The sequence below is a fragment of the Astyanax mexicanus genome, chromosome 16, assembly GCF_023375975.1.
Source record: "Astyanax mexicanus isolate ESR-SI-001 chromosome 16, AstMex3_surface, whole genome shotgun sequence".
In the NCBI taxonomy this organism is placed as follows: domain Eukaryota; kingdom Metazoa; phylum Chordata; class Actinopteri; order Characiformes; family Acestrorhamphidae; genus Astyanax; species Astyanax mexicanus.
The window spans coordinates 30,411,635-30,432,348 of record NC_064423.1 but is presented as its reverse complement, the minus strand read 5'-3'; the positions used below and the strand labels follow the sequence as shown (position 1 = coordinate 30,432,348).

The 20,714-nt window shown below is 36.8% G+C and overlaps 2 protein-coding genes across 4 annotated transcripts in view; one reads left to right on the top strand and one right to left on the bottom strand.

Moving 5' to 3' along the window:
* Positions 1-1,937, bottom strand: part of tmc6b (transmembrane channel-like 6b) — a 43,924-nt gene extending 41,987 nt beyond the window's left edge. Inside the window, exon 1 of the mRNA XM_049465450.1 lies at positions 1,810-1,937. The gene's annotated coding sequence lies outside the window, so the exon portion shown is untranslated. The remainder of the gene's footprint in view (positions 1-1,809) is intronic.
* Positions 117-15,992, top strand: tmc8 (transmembrane channel-like 8). 3 transcript variants are annotated; one of them, XM_049465452.1, is made up of 17 exons: positions 117-207; positions 360-468; positions 3,526-3,766; positions 4,632-4,780; positions 5,414-5,548; positions 5,654-5,706; positions 6,693-6,832; positions 7,630-7,777; positions 9,218-9,382; positions 10,305-10,459; positions 11,416-11,491; positions 11,716-11,813; positions 13,355-13,541; positions 13,640-13,770; positions 13,873-14,025; positions 14,769-14,847; positions 15,896-15,992. In XM_049465452.1, the coding sequence occupies exons 3-17, from the start codon at positions 3,729-3,731 to the stop codon at positions 15,977-15,979; spliced, it is 1,791 nt and encodes a 596-aa protein (XP_049321409.1). In that variant the 5' UTR covers positions 117-207; positions 360-468; positions 3,526-3,728; the 3' UTR covers positions 15,980-15,992. The 3 variants fall into 3 exon arrangements, 2 of the variants coding, with proteins under 2 accessions (XP_049321409.1, XP_022525629.2); XM_022669908.2 differs by lacking the exons at positions 117-207; positions 360-468 and adding an exon at positions 1,910-2,270; XR_007424787.1 differs by lacking the exons at positions 117-207; positions 360-468; positions 15,896-15,992 and adding an exon at positions 1,910-2,270 and having other exon boundaries at positions 13,640-13,756.
* Positions 15,993-20,714: the final 4,722 nt, after the last annotated feature.

Sequence of the window (20,714 nt, the reverse complement as noted above, 5' to 3'; positions counted from 1 at the left end):
AAAATTGGTAAAATCCAACTCTAAACTACCTTCAGGCCCATACACATAATTAAACTTGTCTTACAGCAGAACAGGAAATTGGCACCCCAGCAGCCTGACTGGTTCAATATGGCTTCCCTTTTTTTAGACCTCCAACAGAGGTCTCTTCCAGATCTTTAATACCTGTAGCCCTGCCCCTTCTCTAATTGGGTCATACCATTACTACAGGTAGGGGTACCTTAAAGCTATACACACACATATACACACATTGATGTCAAAATTATGTATGCCACATTTACATACAGATTTTTAGACATGTCAATGGATGGTAAGTATTAATACATATTCGTTCTAACTGTTTTTTCCCACGGGTGTTCAAGTAAGGAGTCCCTCCCATCCTGTAGAACATCAAGAGCTCCAAGGATACTACAAGAACAGGAGCTAACATGGCCGCCATTCCCCAGGAAGCCCCACAATGACAACAACCAGGTAAGTATATTTACTAATCTGATCTCCTGATCATAGTGGCGGTGCCTTAGTCCTATTTCTGCAGTGCTTTATCCACTGTGTTAAGATGAACGTGGCACATTTTTAGCTGGTTTTAATGATAATATTTATTTTAGATAATAATAATGTGCATGATACTCTTTAACTAATATATAAGATTTTTTTTTGGGACTAGGCCAATGTCTTTGTTGTTTGTCCCAACAATTCCTTCTTTCTGTGAAGCACAGATTCCTGCTTACACTACTTAATGGAGAGTAGTTTAGTATATAAAAACTATTAAAAAGTATATAAATGTGTACACAAAAATGATCTGAACAACAGTCAGGCCTATTTACGTGTACAGTAGGGATGGCATTCATGCATGACATCCTGCTTATTTTCAGGGCTTCAGCAGCAGCAGCCTATGCTGGTTTCTTTTAAAATGTGAGGTTTGCTGAGGTTATTGTGGCTGGTAATTGTGCTCAAATGGCATGTCTTACTGAGAAAGCACTCCCAACTTCTGCAGCCTGTTCATTCTCACAAATCATTCTCAGTATCAAATCCTCCTGCTTATTTTATAGCTCTGTCCACATACACTTACACATAGACACTGGCTAAAATGCTCTGAAATGTTCTGACATTATTTCCCACATAACTAAGTGGAGAGCAAGCTTTGCACCACATTTAGACGCATGTTGCCATCTCAGTTTAAAAAAATCTGCTCAAACAAGAAGGAAGTTCTTTTTTTCCTGTTGTGCCATTTAAATGTGTGCATACTTCCTGTATAATAAGTAGGTCTATGCTGTGTGATGGATAGCTTAAGATCTGGATGGTCAACACATAGACCATCACATAGTCTGTGATGTAGGCTATACACCTATTAGGCCCATTGCACTCTTAAAGCAGATTATCTATCTACTATTGCTGGCTGTATGCAGACATGATTTTAAGTCAGGAAGGCACTCAGTCATGTCTACATTGAAGTTTAGTAATCTGTTTATCTGTTATATTGGGAGAAAATGCTAATAGTTAATGACAACATATATTGAGCTAAACTCTCATATCTAGCTGTGAGCTGTACATATTTCATTACTACGCTTCCTTTCAAGTGAGACAGCTTGGGCAGCAAGTCATCAAGAGAGCATTTCTTGCATTTCTTACAAAAGCAATATTGGTTACAATGCGAACTTGGACCTGACCTGTAAGCACTGTATTGCTTAGAGATATTTTAAGATGTTCAACAGTCTACCAAAATGTGGGCCTTAAAAATAAAGCTTTAAAACTAAGTCATACCAGCCTTGACTAACAGCCATAAACACCAGTGTGAACCATAAGCACACTTACCTGTCTAAGAAGGTCCAGAAGATCCAGCCATCTTCTTCATTAGTGCTCACATTTTCAGTCCAGGGAGCTGCATCCTGCTTTCATTTGGCACCATCAGTATCTGTACCTACCAGTCTTAGATTTTAGATTAAGAAATGTCATTTGTCTTTTTTTTTTGTGTCAAAACTGACGTCCCCTCATGTGTCACATGGCTTCCTGACAGAAGTGATGCTTGCTGCTTTACCCAGAAGTGCCTCCACATCCTGCCCTTGCACCATACGGCTGGTCTAGCAGCTGCACACTCATTTTGTGATTTGCCAGTTACTGGATTAATGTGTGTACGATAGGTGTGTGTGTGTATATGTGAGAGAGTGTGTATGAGTAGTCTACGAGGCTACTGAGCACATCAACTGGTGAGTTTTATCTTTGAGATAACATGGAGGACAACCAACGCAGGGTCAACTTCCAGAGACTGTCATCTGGTAAGTGTTTTTTTTTTGTGTGTTTGATATTTTTGGCTGTTTTGAAAGAGGGGAAACCTACAAATGAGTGATAACAGATAGTAGATCCTGTACTTCTTTGATTCTTTTATCTTTTTCTCCTTGTAGTGTTGATTTGCAGCTTGACTTTTACTTCCTGTTGTTTAGATTCATGCTTGTGGTTGAGTTTTCTCCTCTAGTCATGCACACCCCCTCCTGCGAATGCTCTTTATCTGTGATGGAGATGGAGTTGTGGATGGTGTTAAAAGTGTCACTTTGTGTGTGAAGACATTCATGTGTCTGTATGTGTTGCATGGTATCTAGTCTATTACCATTTAGTGCAAAAGCAGCAACACCTCGAGGGTATGCACTGCATACCAAATGGTTACATAGAAGTACATCTTGTCTTGTTTGACATTTTGCGTTTTTATTTTATGTATTCATTTTTATTTATTTATATTTTTGTTGTATTTTCTCCCCAATTTACAAATCCAATTACCCAACCCCCTCATTTAGTACTCCCCTATCACTAAAAATGCCCCAACACCAGGAGGCTTAAGACTAGTAAATGCACAAGGTCAGACACTGCCTCTTATCCAACTGCTGCTGATTGCCAAGTAGCATTACAGCACACTTGGAGGAAAGCACAGCGACTCGTTTCCGATACATCAGCTCACAGATACCTTGTGCTGTGGACATCACCTTTTGGAGTGATGAGGGGAAAGAGCGCCATCTACCCACCCAGAGAGAGATCAAGATCAAGGCCAATTGTGCTCCCTCAGGGCTCTGGCAGCTGATGGAAAGCTACATAAATGGGATTTGAATCAGCGATATTCCGATCATAGTGGCAGCCCCTTAGTCCACTGAAACACTCGTAGCCCTGATTTTGCAATTTTATTTAGTATTTTTTATTTTAGTTTTTTTATTCAGTTTAATTCGAATGCAATCACTGTGGACAAACATACAGGTAGTGTAGAAAAAGAAGAAATATACATAGGACACCTTACTAATGAACAGGACATTTTTTAAAGGTTTAACCACTTCGGTTTAAGTCCTGCCTTTTCACATCCACATCTAGTGGCCTAGTGGATGTACCAGCATTCACATAAACCCTGGTCAAGCGATCATTTTTTTGTATTTCTGTAAGAAAGGAAGGCATGTTGAAAACATGTAAAAGTGATCTGTGACATTTCTGTTATTATTGAGACACCAGAAACTAGCTTGTCTGCTGTTGATGTTTGACGTTTTATGCTTGCAGAAGACAGCGCTATCTCAGACGACTCGTGCGAGTACTACCAGACCGACATCTATGAGCACCTGCCCAGTACACTGTCCAGGTGGAAGTCCCAGTTTAGGGATCAGGCAGAAGATGTTGATGATGATGATGATGATGATGATTATGATGACTTCGAATATGTTTCGCATCTGTGCAGAGACTGGAACTCCATACAGTCACTGAAAATGCTGCCACTGTGCATGCAGGAAAAGAGAAATATCAGGTAGACACAGGCTCACTTAGGCCTGGGAAATATATGATAAATATTTATATCTTAAAAACTGTCTCATTATCTATGGAATAATTAACCTACAGAATTCTAAAAGATTTACCAAAATTTGGTTCCCTCTACAATTGTATCTGGAGAATGCTAACTGAGTTTCCTTCTAGATGTTTACCTCGACATCTTATTACGTTACATCCGTGTTTAGACTTGGCACCAGAAGAAATTATGTTTAAAAAAAAAAAACAATATACAATGTATAGAATGCAATGTATAGAAAATGCTATGTCACCTGATATACTGCTAGATTAAGGGCCCAAACCCCAAAAAAGTAACAAAAAGTCCTCACTCTTGACCCTTGTCCCATAATATGCCAAGTAGAGTGACCTACAACAAGGGTCAAAAATAACCCTTATTGTAACCCATAGTGATGGTAATAAACATTGTTAAGTGACACTATTTAAGACATTATTAAACATAACTACATTATAATTCTTAAGAATGTTATGAATAATAATGAATTAAGACAAAAAAACTTATAATAATGTCTTAACCCTTTATGGCATGAATTAGGTTTTAGGGAGAAAGAAAATCGCACCATCATTTGGGACATTTTTTGGGGAATTTTTTTTAGGAACATTTTTTATTTTATTCCATAATAAAATAATTATTTGAATCTTATAACGATTTTAATCTTAATAACGATGTCAATGTCTGGTATGGTATGGCATGGTTTAGTGTAATAGCCAAAATATTGTTTTCCATCATTCTATAGAAGATTAACTAAGTACTGCTAATTAAAGCATCCTTATTGTAAAGTTTTACCCCCTCTGTTTTAAGAATGCCTATGTTTCCTATCAATCAGGGAGAGACTACACCAACAGAAGCTCAAAATTGGCCACTGGGAATCATGGAGGCGGAGTCAGCGAATTGCATGGAGGCGAATGGTGGAGCAGCTTAAGGGTTTTTTCTCGAGACTGTTACCATGGAAACACACTCTTCATAAAATTGAAGGTGACAGGATACATTCAGTGTCCATTTTATCAAAAAAAAATACACTGTAAAAGAAACAATTTATTGAAAAACTTACACTGGAAAGGAAACAATAACTTTCACATCACTTTCAAGTGTAAGCAATAAAAATTTAAACGGTAATCAGGAATCGCTCATATATTTTAAGAATATATATATATATATATGAATAAGAATATATATATTTTATATATATATATATTTTTTTTTTTACAAGTTTCAATATATTATGTTCCAATATATTGGACCAAGAAGATGGCGAATCTTATCGGTGAATGGTAATAAATATTTGTTGCATTCCCATCCCTTTTAAAGATTTTTTTTTAAAGGTAACTAAACAAAATCCAGCAGGGAGTTTGCTGAACTTTGCCATTCTTCTGCAATTTCTGCAGCCTGGCAGAGCATAAATAATGAAGCAGTGTTCTTTTTGTCTTGAAACGTTTTTAAAAATAGTTGCCTTTAATGCCACTATTGTTTTTGTGTTTGTGCACTTTTTGTATGCGTCACAAAATGACTGAGGACGTGCACATTATTAGAGTATATGCAAGGGCGCATATGCAAATGTGGTTAACCTTCGGGCTAGGGGATATAAAGAGCATATTGTTGTGTTCACAGGCAGATTCGGTGTGGGGGTGAAGGCCTACTTTGTGTTCCTGAGGTACCTGCTGGGCCTAAACCTGCTGAACTGTGTTATCATCGCTTTATCAGTGCTGCTGCCTTCACTGTACATCAAAAAAGGAGGCCCGCACTGTAAGTGTACTGATAAAGCACTGAGGAGTTAACAGTAAACCTCAGAGGTTCATGTAGTCTCCACTGTTTCTGTCTGTGTTTTAAAATCAGATTTTTGTTTCACAGGCAACTTAACGTCAAAGGACAATGGTTCTGTTTTAGACGTTTTCCTGGGTTCGGTGAGTGGCTCCACGGTCTTTACACTGCACACGTTATCAGGGATTGTAAAATATTTCTTACAGGTGTGGCTTAGGCTCAAAAGGTTCAATGTCCTTAGTTTAAGACATGAAGGATACTTCATTGCTGGCAGTCACAATTTAGCAGTTCAGGTTCTGATAGGCTTAGGCCTATGCTGTCAAGATGATCCACATGATGCAAATCTACTCCTATGACTTGCTACATTCTATCCATATACTACCATGACTGATCAGAAATCCCCTATACTGTTTAAACGTTAGACTTTTCCTGGTTATGATTATTGGTGAAAAAACATACTTTGCATGGTTCTGTAAAGAACCATTTAAAAATGGTACAATTTTTATATTAACACTAATTTAAAATGGTTTATAATTTGTTGCAATTTATGCAGTTCAATAAAGTAAAAGTTTTCTTAAATTCAAGCGAAAAAAATGCAGTTTGTGCTCATGTTTTCTTTAATTTAACAAAGTGATTTATAATGCAAGCTCACATTTCTGTAACTTGTGGACAAATTCTTAATTTTTGCAAACATTTGATTTTATTTGGGAAAATGATTTGTAATTCAAGCTCACGTTTGAACTCACTTGAACTCGAAAGTGTTATTGCACAATTCTATTAACAGAAAGAATAGCTCTAAGCAATTTGCACCCCCTGTCCCTGTAGTGACTAAATAATGATATGTTATACACTTTTTTTTTAGAAGTTAATTGGAGTGGGCCATTTTGAAATATGTGCTTATAGTTTCTATTATTTATTGAAATATTTTGCAGTATTTGTTCACATTCTTTTTAATTTAAAGCAATTATTTTAAAAATGCGCTGACGCTTTCTTTAATAAAGGAAACTATTTAAAAATGTAAAAGGTTTTGATGAATTACACTCATACCTTGAGTTAAAGTGATCTTCTTCTGAGGGTCTTCTTCAGTGCTCTGGGTCTCACATCTCTCTTGATATTTCACTCTTTGCAGGGCTTTCTGGAACGTTCCCCAGTCTTCTACAGTTTCTACAAACTCAAAAACATTGACAAACAATGCCTGAACACGTCACTCCTCTTCTTCGCTGGCATGGTCCTCATCCTCCTCCTCAGTTTCCTCATGATAGTGCGCAGGTCAGAGCACTTTATTACTGCTGGGATGTTTGTTTTCTGTTTCTAGGTGTTGTAGGTCTCAGTAAGTATATAATCAGTGTATAATCAGTAAACGTTTTATTCTACTCTAATTTTAATCTGTGTTCTATAATACTTCAGTCTATAATACTTACACTCTTATGTTCTGTAATACCTGTAGTATTTCTACTAGTATTACACAAATATAGAAGAACTGTTTAAAAAGATTCCACCAGATAAAATACTAATTTTCTGGAATTCCTTCATATGAAGAAACTGATTTAAGTCTGTGATGCTCAAGTCACGAACATCGTCAATGCCATAAAATAGACGATATGTATACAAATTACATTTTAAACCACAAAATAAATTTGAAATAGGACATTCATTTCAAATCAAATGTATTTTTTCCTATTATTCACATGAATTGTACATTTTGTCAACATTTCATGATAAATGGACCAATAGAAAATGCTCCAATTTAATATGTAATAAATGTAAAATGTAATAAAAAAAAATAATACAATAATACTTTTTCTTTGACTTCCATTTAAAGTTGAATTTATTTCCTTATTCGACTCCTGGTGCAAAAATTTAAGCAGTTTGGTTTGATGGCTTGTGATCATCCATCTTCCTCTTAATTATATTCCAGAGGTTTTCAATTTGGTAAAATCAAAGAAACTCATCATTTTAAGTGGTCTCTTATTTTTTCCAGAGCTGTATATATAATACTAAAATATTTTTTTTAAATGGACAAACCTGTCTAAAATTTGAACTTTTGACCTTTCCTTCTTTTGCAGGACGGTGGTGGGCTACAAGCACACATGGATGACGGGAAACCATTTTAGTATGAATATGAGCTACAAGGTTTTCTGTGGATGGGATTTCTGCATCCAGGACCCCCAGGCAGCCTTTCTCAAACACAGCTTCATCAAAAACGAACTCAAGGTGAATTCCTGACAGCGACTCTGATCAACGCTGGCCTTTAAACACATTCTGACTAATCACATAAACGTTCAGCTCAGCTATATATTTAAATTCACACAAAAATGTGTGACCCCACTGTGGGTGGAGAGAAATAAAAAAATCATACTGGCCCCATAGGAAAGAGTAAAATCATTATGTAGCTGCTGTAATGATAAAAGACAACTATCAGTCCATGGTTCATGATGCTTCTCAGAAAGCATTTATTTATTGGGCTTTTTGTTACTATGCCTTTAAGCCTGATATCTGTAAATTAGCTCTGCCCTGCATTGTCACTCATTCAAAATGCTCCACTCATAGGAGTGTGAATAGGTGGTGCTATTTTTTCTAAGGATGAGCTGGCATATAGAGTTCTGAAAAAAATAAGAGACCACTTAAAAATAATACTTTTCTTTTATTTTACCAAATTGAAAACTTCTGGAATATAATCCAGAGAAAGATGTATGATCACAAGCCATCAAACAAAGCTGATTGAATTTTTGCACCAGGAGTGATATATAGTTATCCAAAAGCAGTGTGTAAGACTGGTGGAGGAGAACATGTTAAGATGCATAAAAACTCAGATACTCAGACTTAGAAGAAAACCAGGGTTATTCCACCAAATATTGATCTCTGAAATCTTTAAACTTATGAATATGAACTTTGCATTTGTTTCCTTTGTATTATTTGAGGTCTAATTTTTTTTGTTATTTTAGCAATTTTTTTATTTTCTGCAAATAAATGCTCTAAATGACAATGTTTTTATTTGGAATTTGGAAGAAATGTTGTCCTAATTTATAGAATAAAACAACAAAGGTTATTTTACTCAAACATTTACTTATAAATAGCAAAATCAGAGAAACTGATTCAGAAACAGAGCTGTATATATATATTTTACTGAAGTACCTTAATATAATGATACTTTTACAGTATAACAAATACATACTTCTCATATCCAAGCTTAGAGAGCAGAGATTGATTATATGCCTATCTGAAGCAGAAAGGGTTAAGGGTGTGTGGATGTGTCTGGCCCACAAACATCTTGGCAAATTATTATGTGTGGAGTCAATATTTCCAACTTTTAGATCTTCTGCCAAATTGTGAATCGTAAATATAAAACATGTTTAATATTTATGATTTATTGTCCAGACAACATGAGAGAAATACTCTCAAAACACTGGAGGATTTAAGTAGTGTTACCTTCAAAGTTTGTATTTAAAATGGGGTTGATAACTAACAATAATTAAAGACAGGAAACAGGGGATCTCACGTTTTCAATATCAGCTGAGATGTGTAAAATCCTGCTGTGTGGGCCAGGCATTAGCTTACAGAGGTATTAAAACCAAAATCCAGTGATCCATAACCCAGTGCTCTCAGCACAGAACCATAACATGCACTAATTTAGTCTTTTTCATGTTGTGTTAGATGGACTTGGAGGAGCAGAGATTTCGTCTGAGGGTCTCCCAGAGGACCCTGAAGCAGAAGGTGGTCCTCTTTTTCCTGCGATTAATTCTCAACATTTCTGTGCTGGCTTTACTTGGCGGCTCCTTTGCCCTGATCTACTACGCCACTATAAAGTCTCAGAATAAGGTGAGAAGAAAACCAGATCTAAATTTGTGGCATACAGTACCGGTCAAAAAGTTGGATGTTTTTTCATAATATTAAAATATTCTGCATTTTAATGAAGAAAATATATTAAATTATTTAGTAAAAAAATTAAGCAGTTTAGATTCTTCAATATAGGCACCTCTTTCTTAGATGACAGCTTTGCACATCTTGGCTATATTTTCTTGATTAGCTTTATGAGGTTTCAGTTAACAGCTGTGCTGAACTGGTCAAGAGTTAATAACTTGAGTAAATTTCTTGTCTCTACCTCTTTACAACTTTACAACTGATGCTCTCAAACACATTATGTTTGAGAGCATCAGTTGTAAAGTTGTAAAGAGGTAGAGTTGATATACAGTGAATAGTCCTATTTGAGTAATGTTCTAATCCATATAATGCTAAGAACTACTCAATCCGAAAAAAATGAAAGAACTTTGAAAATTAAGTACAGTTGCAAAGACCATCAAAAAAAAAGTTATGATGAAACTGGCTCTCATCAGGACTGCCCCAGGAAAGGAAGAGCAAGAGTTACCTCTGTTGCATAAGATAAGTTTATCAGAGTTACCAGCCTCAGAAACTGCAAGTTAACAGCAGCCCAGATAAGGGCACCTACATGCTTTACATTTAGTATTTTTGTTTGTTTTAAGTTTACAACATGATTCAAGTTTTAAGTTTACTTCATAACCTGGAGTATTCATTTACAATGTAGGAGGGAATCAAATAAAAAATAAAAAACACTGATTAAGAAGTTGCATTCACACAATTTGCTGGCAGTAATAACTGAATCTTTCTACAAACCAAAGTTAGCCAAAATAATTGTTCCATTTTATTGTATAATGTCTCATAAAACATGACAAATGGAGTCCAAAACACTCTTTTCCCCCTCTGTGTGTCTGTCTTTCATCAGCTCGATAATGTCCACTGGACTCTGAAGCTCCTGTGGGAATATCTCCCTCCCATCACTATTACAGTAGTCAACTTTGTGCTGCCGCAGATGTTCTGCGTGATCGTAACGTTTGAAGACTACTCCCTCACCACCCAGCTTAATCTCACCTTGGTTCGGTACGAGCACCTGGATTATTAACAAACTCTGATGCTCTACAGTGATCAGATTATGAAGTACATGTATACTCACTGTTCTCTATGTGCAACAGCAGTAAAATTTCTAAGAAATCAATGAAAAAACAAACAAACAAACAAAAGGGTAAAATGTTATAATACAGCCCATGTTTTAGAGGGTAAGTACTGTGTATTTGCAGAGTCAGAACACTGTACACTACATAATGCAGGCTGCTCCCTGTTGTTTCTGAGTACTTACTGAGTAAGTACTGTGTACTTATAGAGTAAGAACAGAAAAATCAGGTGAGGTGTGGGTTTATTACACATTCATATAAAACCGTGTGGTTTCTGTGTTTTAATGAATACATTTTCTTTTAAATCATTACAAACTATACGTTTTTAGCTGCTCCACACTTGACTGTTTTAAAAGCATAAATGAAATTCTCATCTTCTTTTTCAAACTCATTAAATTATTAGAATAATAATTCCCTGAAGTGTGACTGGAATAAAGCCTTCATAACTGGCATGAAAAAGGGCAAAATTATTATATATTATTTTAAATTAAAATTGCACTACAAGTTGCAGGTTATCCTGTGCTTTATTTGTACCTACATTTAAGAACGAGTAGGACCCCAAAAGTATTTTGTAAAATACTGATTCATAGAGAACAGTTACACCATAAGTGTTGGGAAAGTACAAAGTAAGTTTCAGAAAGTTACCTAGTTTTACACTCTTGTTCCTGGTTGTACTTTATTTATGCGTACAGTTAAACTACCCGTAGGCCCGGTAATTATTTTAAATGTACTGGTTCATCCAGAGAAGTTACACTATACTGTAAGTAAAGGAAACTTACCCTCTAAAACGTGGGCTGTATTATAAAGCGTTACCAAAAAAAAAAACAGTAGTTTTAACAAAGCGTTATCAAAGGTTTATAAATATTTACTGTTTCTTCCTAATAGGAGTATCTTTTTGAAGCTTGCGAGTTTAGGCATCTACCTATTCTTCCTCATTACATACCTCACTACATCAATCCAGGTGAGTTATGAATTATAATAATAGGAAAGCCCACACACCCAACATACATTACATACTGTACTTAACACACATTTCATACTGCTGATTGTGACCATTAAAAAAAGTGGGATGTGTTTAAATACCTATTAAATAATCATATTTAAAAAAAATAATTAAACGAAATGATCTTACACATATTGCATATGTTGATTAATCTTAAGCTAAATGTTTGTGCACTTTTTCAGAATCCAGAAACTGAGTTTGGGAAGGAAATGTACAAGCTCACTATATTTCACCTCCTGGCATGTTTCTGCAATGCTTTCTTGGTGTCCTTCCCCAGAGCGTAAGATGTTTTGCCTCTAATGCCGTCATCAGATGTTGTCTGTTTCTCCCATAATCATAACTTGTTAAACTAAAAGTAAACTTTTATGGAATAAATATCCTGTATATCAGTTAGTTATGATATGTGTAGTATTTGATATTCCATAGATTTACACTGGGCTACACTGGGCTAGGAGATTAGTTCAATGCTTATGTTCATCAACACTTCACAATGTAAAATAGTTTAATATATAAGTCCCAACATGCTTAAAAAATTATCATTAGACTCTTGAGTCATAATACTTGAAAACTTCATAATGTCAATGCTAGGTGATAGGGCAAGGTATACAGTGGTATGAATAATTTTCAGGAATTTAATTTATAAATCATTGGTTGTTTGAATCAGCAATTTCATTTAAATATATCATATAGCAGACGGACACAGTGAAATTTGAGAAGTGAAATAAGGTTTATAAGATTTATAGAAAGTGTACAGTAATTATTTAAACAAAATCAGGCAAGTGCTTAAATTAGCTATTTGGGCACACAACAGAAAAAATACATCAATATTTAGTTGATCCTCCTTTTGCAGAAATAACAGCCTCTGAACTCTTCCTTTATGAGAGTCTGGCTTCTGGTTGAAGGTATTTTGGATCATTCTTCTTTACAAAACATCTCCAGTGCAGTGCAGGTTTGATGGTTCTGAGCATGAACAGCCCGCTTTAAATCACACCACAGATTAATATTCAATAATATGCAGGTCTGGAGATTGAGATGATCATTCCAGAACGTTGTACTTGTTCCTCTGCATGAATGCTTTAGTAGATTTAGAGCAGTGTTTAGTGCCATTGTCTTGTTGAAGTATCCAGCCCCAAATTTTATGTTTCAATAATTATTGCTAAAGTATTCTAATCAATTAAACAACAAGGGATCCCAAATGTATGCTCCTGCCTAATTTTGTTAAAAGAATTATTGCACACTTTCTGTAAATCCTATAAACTTCATTTTACTACTTAAATATCACTGTGTTTGTTTGCTACATTATATATTTAACTGAAATTCCTGATCTGAACAACCAATGGTTTATAATGGAAAATCAAGAAAATAATCAGGGGTGCCTAAACTTTGTCATACCACTGTATAAATCCAGTGGCACTTAGTGACTCATTAGAGTTTCTCAAAACACTAAACTTAGTGTGATAAAGTTTTAAAAAAATAAACATTTTTCATAACCTATAATATATGGAGCAAAAATAAGTAACAGTACAAAAATTACTTTAATGTGGACTTAAATTAGTGCTAAACTGAAAGGTTTTAATTATTGTATTGTATCATTTATATTTAAATGTCTATAAAAAAAAAAAAACATATTCATATAATCTTATGTTTTATTTGTTAACCAGATTAGCCTTGTAGTTCAAGAAAAAAACTCATAAATTGCAAACTTCAGACTGCATGCATCTTAAAGTGGAATTTGGAGTATATTTTGATAATAATTTTCTTCTTTTAAAGCATCAGATGCTTGATTTTTTAACATGTTTTGTCTTTACTGGTTGCTTATAGATGGATAGTGGATAAATATCCTTCCTCAATGCTGGCAAAGAAAATAGGCAAGCCGGAGTTTGTGATCCCGTTAAACATTCTGGATCTGGTCTACAGTCAGACAGTCACTTGGGTGGGAGTTTTCTACTGCCCTCTTCTGCCAGCCATCAGTATTGTAAAGCTGCTGGTCATATTTTACATGAAGATGGTGTGTGCTATACAATGTTTGGACATTTTATCTACTTTTGGGTGGAAATAGAGGGAAAATGTACATAAATAAAGCATTTTGTCCCCTTTACTCTCTAGTTTACTGTGATCCGGTGTTGCGCTCCAGCTCAGAGGATGTTCCGGACCACCAGCTCTTCGGTCCTGTTTAACTTCATGCTCTTGCTGGGCCTCATCATGTCAGCTGTTACTCTCGGGGTCAACATCAATATGTATTGCAGTGCTGGAAAAAACATAATATGAAATATTATTCATTTTAATGATTAGCATGATTCACAGTGCACACCTCTACTGCTGTCTTTACCCCCACTTAGGTTTGTGCCTGGTACATGTGGCCCATTTATGGGGGACAGTTCTGTGTTTAATGTGACCAGTGAGTGTGTGCAGACCCTGCCGAGACCTGTTCGGAACGGCATCAGTTACATCACTTCTGAGGCTTTTGCGTTCGCACTCATATTGGCTGAGGTGTAAGTTAATGTTTCTTACATTTGGATTATGATTAAATTAAAGCTTACATAATACTTCCATTCTTATATAGGCACTTATGCAGAGATATACCATAGTTTGGATAACCCTTACTGACCAAATAGCAAAAGGCTCTAATAGATCAACTAGGCAGTGTGACAAAAACAGTTCTATATGGGAAACAAACTTAATTTTTTTATGCATTTGCTAAATATAGTAAGTTTGGGAAAAAATAAAGCTTTTACCTTTATTATAGGATTTTTCTTCCCAAAACATGTTTTTTGAGCATTTCTATTGATCTTAGTGTAAAAACAGCAACCTCTAGATTATATATACATACATGTGTAACCATCGGCACCATGTCTAATGCCAGGCATCTGCTAGAGGTGATATAAAGCCCCCCAGCACTGAACTATGGAACAATGGGACTGTGTTTTCAGTGGAATGATTGTGCTCTGTCCAGTAATTTTACTGGATGAGTTAGTAATGAGGTGGGGAGGTGCTTATCCAACATCCAGACTTCACTAATGCTGAATCTTGTCACTGAGTGCAATCAAATCATCACAGCAATGCTCTGAAGTCTTCCCTGGTCATTAGAAACAGTTACTCTTCTTAGCAGTAAAAACTTTCATAATACACTTGATTTTGGAATAAACATTGAACGTTCAGGCGTGTCCCAATACTGTTTCTTATAGAAATGACTGTCTAATGATGCTCTCTGATCTAAACGTGCTCTGTTTTACAGAATCATCCTGACATCCCTTGTCTCTCGTGGAGGAGCCAATCGTAAAACCATAGAGAGACTGAAGGATATGCTAGTCATGGTAGGTGCAGGTTCTGGAGCAAAAGATAAACCAGTAAAATAAACCATCATATTCATAACAAGCACTCAAATGTAATATGTTTCTTAGCAATATATTATTCAGATCTTTTTTTGTTTAAATCTTCACTGAATGTACAGGACAGGTAATTAACCAATTTACTAATTAATTCATTTAATTAACTAGTAACACTGTCAAGCTGTGTTCAGACTGGCATATGTTACCGGTGTACTCTTGTCAGCCAATTTAGTAACAGAGATAACCGAGTTACACACAATGTATATTATATTAGATTATATTAGATTAGAAATACTTTATTGATCCCAGAGGGAAATTGCAGTTATTATATAACAACAATTTATGTTAAATAATAATCACTCAATAATAATTTACCACAAAAGAGAAAATTGCAATATGTACACATATAGGAAATTACTGTAATAATTAATACAGAACATACTGTAAATCAGCAGTTAAAAAAATAAAATTGTTGCACAACCGGTTTATTCCAGACGTAATTATTGTAATTATGTCTTGTTAATTCCTATCGCTTGGTGTTAATGGTGAGAGAGGAGTTATAGAGTTTGATGGCCACTGGTAGAAATGACCTCCTGTGGCGTTCAGTAGTGCATTTAGGTTGAATAAGTCTTGCACTGAATGTGTTCCTATATTTCATCACAGTGTCATAAAGTGGATGGGAGCCATTGTCCATGATGGCCTGATGTCCATGATGGTATAAATGTCTGCATAAAAATTACTGCAGCGTTAAATTTAAACTAATGACCTCTTTAACCCTAAGGGATTATATATGGGCTGACATTTTACTGCATACTACATACTACATTTGTTACGCAGTTGTTTCATTACTGTTGGAATAATGAAAAATTCTTATGTTTAATATCCAAAAAATCATCCTGTATGTTTTGAGGGGGTAAATATTTTGTATATAATATTCAGTAGAAGCATTGGCTGATTTTGGAAACTGTTACTAAAATGTTACTACAATTTGGTATTGATTTCTTTGTGCCATGTGCACGTTCTTACCTTACAGTGTAGCTCAGATAAGCGTTTCCTGGTGAAGCAGCATGCCACACTCATCAGGCGTCAGAGGAGGATCGCCCCGAGTACGGAGTAGCTGGCCTTTCTGGTGTAGCGGCTCAGTGGTTTAATACCTGGTGCTAATTGAGATGTTGAAATATTTTTTTATTGGGCGCCAGTTATTAAATTAATTTAATTAGATTAATTAATTAATTAATTAATTAATCAAATTAATTAATAACACAAGACATCTCAGGGTGTGGTTTCTACAGGTGACAGAAATTTTCATAACCAAGTTATCCAGAAAAACACACTGAAATGACAGGTTTTGTAAAATAAAAGTATTTATTAAATCACACAGATATGAGTAAATAATTCATTAAAAAGTCATAAATGTAGCCATTAGCTATCAAATCATAGTGTAGAATAATAAATGAGAAATAAAAGAACAAACACGTTATAATGCTGACATGAAAGGAATAGAGATTAATAGAACTATTAAGTGAATATTTCTAAATAAGGGTCTAAGGCATTTTAAGTCTACGAAACCAATTCTTATTTCCAACCAAGCCACTCAAAATGAGTCATCTATACTAAAGACGCTCTATTAAAGACCCGACCAAACCATGACCAACAGACACCATCTGCCGAAAGATTAAAACCCAGCTCTGCCTTACTCTGAGTTGTTGAAGTGGGCCTTGGTGAGTCCGCCTGGGTTGGTCGTCTGATGCTTCACCCCGAAAAAGGATCACGTGAGCCGGTCTGCAGGGTGGCTTGACTTCCTGTGTCAGCACGGAGCCCCATGAGAACCCACAGGGAAATCCCTTCGCTCTCAGGTGGCTTGCTGGTGGCCTCCGGACCGCAGGTTTCTGGGTTGGATCTGGCGGATCTCCTTTTCAGCTGTACTTTAGCTAAACTTAGATGGAATAATACTTGGCTTCGTAGATTGTAAAATAACCTTAGATATTTTAACTAGGATAGCTAATATTAATATACTTGAAGATTAAATGCACTAGTCTTAAGAAAACTAACTTAAGATGACTAAACTAACAGTCTATCCTTTATCCATCTCTGGGCTCCCTAACCTCTCTCCTCTAACTGTTTTCCTCAACTCATCTTCTCCTCCTCTCCTCAACTCCAAACTGAACTGAACTGCAAACTCCTCCAACTGAACTGGAAACTCTAAAACTGGCAAACTGAACTGTGTCTGCCCAGTTTAACTATTAGACTCTGTGGCCTGTTTGGCCCCTGAGCTATGATTGGCCCTGTGGCCCAAATGTCTGTGTTTTGATTGGTCTAGGAGCAATTTCAAACTTTGGCGGGGAAGATCTTATGCACAAAGGGCCATAAAACCCCCCCCTCACATGGTCAACATGCTTCAGCTAGTGGTCTATTTTTCTAATATACCAAACCAAAAGAAAACTCAACTAAACAGTGGATCAAAATACATTTTTCAGCATATCAGTTTGTGATGATAAATTCAGGAAACACAATCTTACAATTGAATCACAATAAATGTAATATATATATATTGCCCACAAACAGTTTTGTAATACTCAAGATAATCTTAGAAATACAATGATGGATGGTACTCTGTCAGAAAGAGATCAAGAGTCATGTTATTATTTAAACCCAATTAAATCACTTAAAAGATAATACATGGTTAAACCACTGATAACCAAATAAAGCTAAATTATCAAATGCTAATTAAACCTTGTTGATTCAGACTTGAATGTGTAGGAGAATTCAATCAGGACACATCCAAACACATATACCATATACCAGACACATATACCATTATTTAGTAAACATTCTATAAAACACCTTTTTTATATAGTCAATATATATGTATTTTAAGCAAAATCTTCTGAGTGAGGAATTCCTCCCCCTTTGCTGAGTGTTTAGATAAGCGGTTGGCGTCGGAATTTACGATGGTGGGGGAGTAAAGATCTTTCTGCACCCCACAGAATTTGAGCCTGCAATGTTGAAAATGGAATCCCAAGCTTAGACCATTTCTGTCAACTTATTTCTTAGTGCTTTGCAGAAATAACTAGGCACAAACCCCTAAATTGGTACAACATTTGGTGAATTAACAATTTCCAAGGCATTAATTAAGTTTTGACACTCTCTTAAGTCCGCAGTCCCGTCCTAGTGATGCAAATGTTGCAAATGTGTTGCAAATGTTCCAAATGTTTACATTAACTCCGAGGTTTATGACTTGGAGGAATGTAAACAGAATTTTACCCTAAACTCGCATTTAGGGCTCTCGGGCGAGGCTGAGTGAAGAAATAGTCAGTAAATGTCATTTTGAAATTTAAGGTTGTTTGAAAAAAGATTACTCCAAGGTTTTTTTAGAGTGTTCTGGGTTCGAAGTTTCCTTATAGGCCGTAAAGTGGGGGTAGTGTGTGTTTGTGTCCAAGCAATGAAGAAATCCTCTGGTTAATCCACTACATTCCCCCCCCATCGATCGATGGGCCACTGGACGTTGGGTCATCGGTCGATGTCAACGTGGATTTCTGTAGACAGAGCATGTTAGGGTACATCTTTCATGCAATTGGTGTCCTGTTGGTCATGCTTTCTTAAGACAATCTACTACAAGGTCGCTGACAGAGTTTTTGGTCTAATGGATATACAATTTCTCTGATGATCAGTTTATTTTTTTTGTTGTTGTAGCTATTGGCTTTTGGTTCTGAATAGAATAGTTAATTTAATGTGATAGTGTGGCAACAAGCATATGAAAGGGCCACAAATAGTTTGCTAGCTATTTGTTCCTTTATAACTTTATCAAGACAACCTACCCATAAGGTATGCTTCAATAATTAGCCACTACTTAGTCAACAATTGAGAACAATATAGCGGAGCAAACGTAGTCAGAAGGGAAACAAAATATGTTTTGGGCACCTGAAGAGAAGAGAAAAAAAAAATTGGCACCCCCCCTTCTCCATGTATTTATTATACTGCTATGCTAATGGTTTGAAATGGTGATTCAAACACTAGGTTTAACAAAATATCCAATTTGTTGTGAGTTATGCTACTTGGATAGGTGAGTTCCAGACAGTGAATGTGTGGTACTTTCTCAATTTAACAATTGCGTCAGGTCAGAATATGGTGGACAATGAATACTCAGTGTGTGGCCCAGTATTATGATTTAACCTAGGGCATTATTGGTCCCGACTTGTCCCATGGGGCTTTTGCATAGTTTAATTGGGTTACAGTGAACTTGTTTGAGAATCGGTTTAATAAAACACTGACGATGCGGGATCTGGTTGCAGATGCGAGACAGTTTGTCTGCCTCTGCATGAGGACCAAACCAATGAGACCTGAGCTCGCGAATTGTTTTGCCAGTGCTGTGCTGGGACCTCACTAGTAGCTTGTCAGCAGTGTAGCACAATGGTTGGTAGCCAAGCGTGCTTTTTCCCAGTTTTGGGTGTTTCCGCAGTTCACCGCTAGAACGGTGAGATATACCAACACCTGAGAAAGTGTGGTTCAGCGAAAAAGTTGTGGCCTGAGCCATTTCAGTAGGGTCTGGGGGACGTCCCCCCCATCTGGCAAATGCACCTGCCACAGTGATGAGATGTTTGTTCCTTCGAACAAATTTCATGAGTCTTTCGACCCAATCCATTTGTGGAATTGGCCATATACCACACAGATCTTCTGAAGATTGGGGATGAAAACACACTAGCCTTTTTCCAACAAGTGGCAGATATGTCAATTGTGGGAATGCTTGGTGTGTTTCCCCCATCATTTTGTGGTCCACCCATGGGTGATCGAGGGCCTGGGCCAGGCTCTCCCCCCCATGGCGCTGAGGCACCACGAATGAAGATGAAGCGTGTGTATCTGGGGCATAAACAAACAGGCCCTTGAGCATCCTGAAAGACGCACAGTAAGTGGCAAGTGGATCAAGTTGAAATGCCAGTGTTCTGAAAAAAGTGTTGCCACATGCACCAATTGTCATGTTAACTTTCCATTTGATCTGAGCATTCCGAAAAGCACATCCATCTGTGTAGATGGTGGGAATGTTTTTACATTCATAAGAATCCAAGGGACTGTGTTTGTCTGGAACCACTGGTGCAGGAACAAGAAGAGAACAATCCTTTTGGTGCACGAACAGAGGATCACAGTTAGTCCGTGGCAAGGAACCTGCAGGTGTTCTGTGAACAGCTGACTTGTCAGCCCATGGAACAAAGATTTCACCGTTGACCGTTGTGTTAAGAGTGAATGACTTTCCAGCTTTTGGGTTGTACTCATCTACAGCCGTAGAGGGAGTCAATGCCCATGAACAGGTGTTTTGTTTTAGAATCATGGTAGGGGATTCTGAGGATGGTGGTTTCAGAACCCTGACAGTGAGCTTCTCATTGATTCCCGTGGAATTTGAAGGTTCAATGAGCTTGTGTGGCTCAATGTTGCTAGCAACATGATAGCATTGAACTCTATCCTGTGCCTTAGGACAGGGCAGGGGTTCGCAAACCTGTGCCCAGATCCTACGATGCTGAAAGTCAATCAATGGTTTGAACCGGTCAAGGAGGTCTTTGCCAAAGAGCAATGGGACGTTCTCCAACGGAGAAATGTGAATTGGATGGGTGAGACTCATTGGACCGATGGCAACGTGCACCAGGGCTGCTGAATGCAGAGTGATACCAGTGTGCGAATATGGTCGAAGGTGAAGAGCACACTTTTTCAGAGGTATCTCTTTGTTGTTTCGGCGGGCTGTCGCCCTCACCTGGTCAAAAAGTGAATTTGACATTAAAGAAATGTCTGACCCCGTGTCCAAAAGAGCTTCATACCCGAACACATCTTCCAGCCAGGTGGCTAGGTAGAATTTTGGTGTTGAA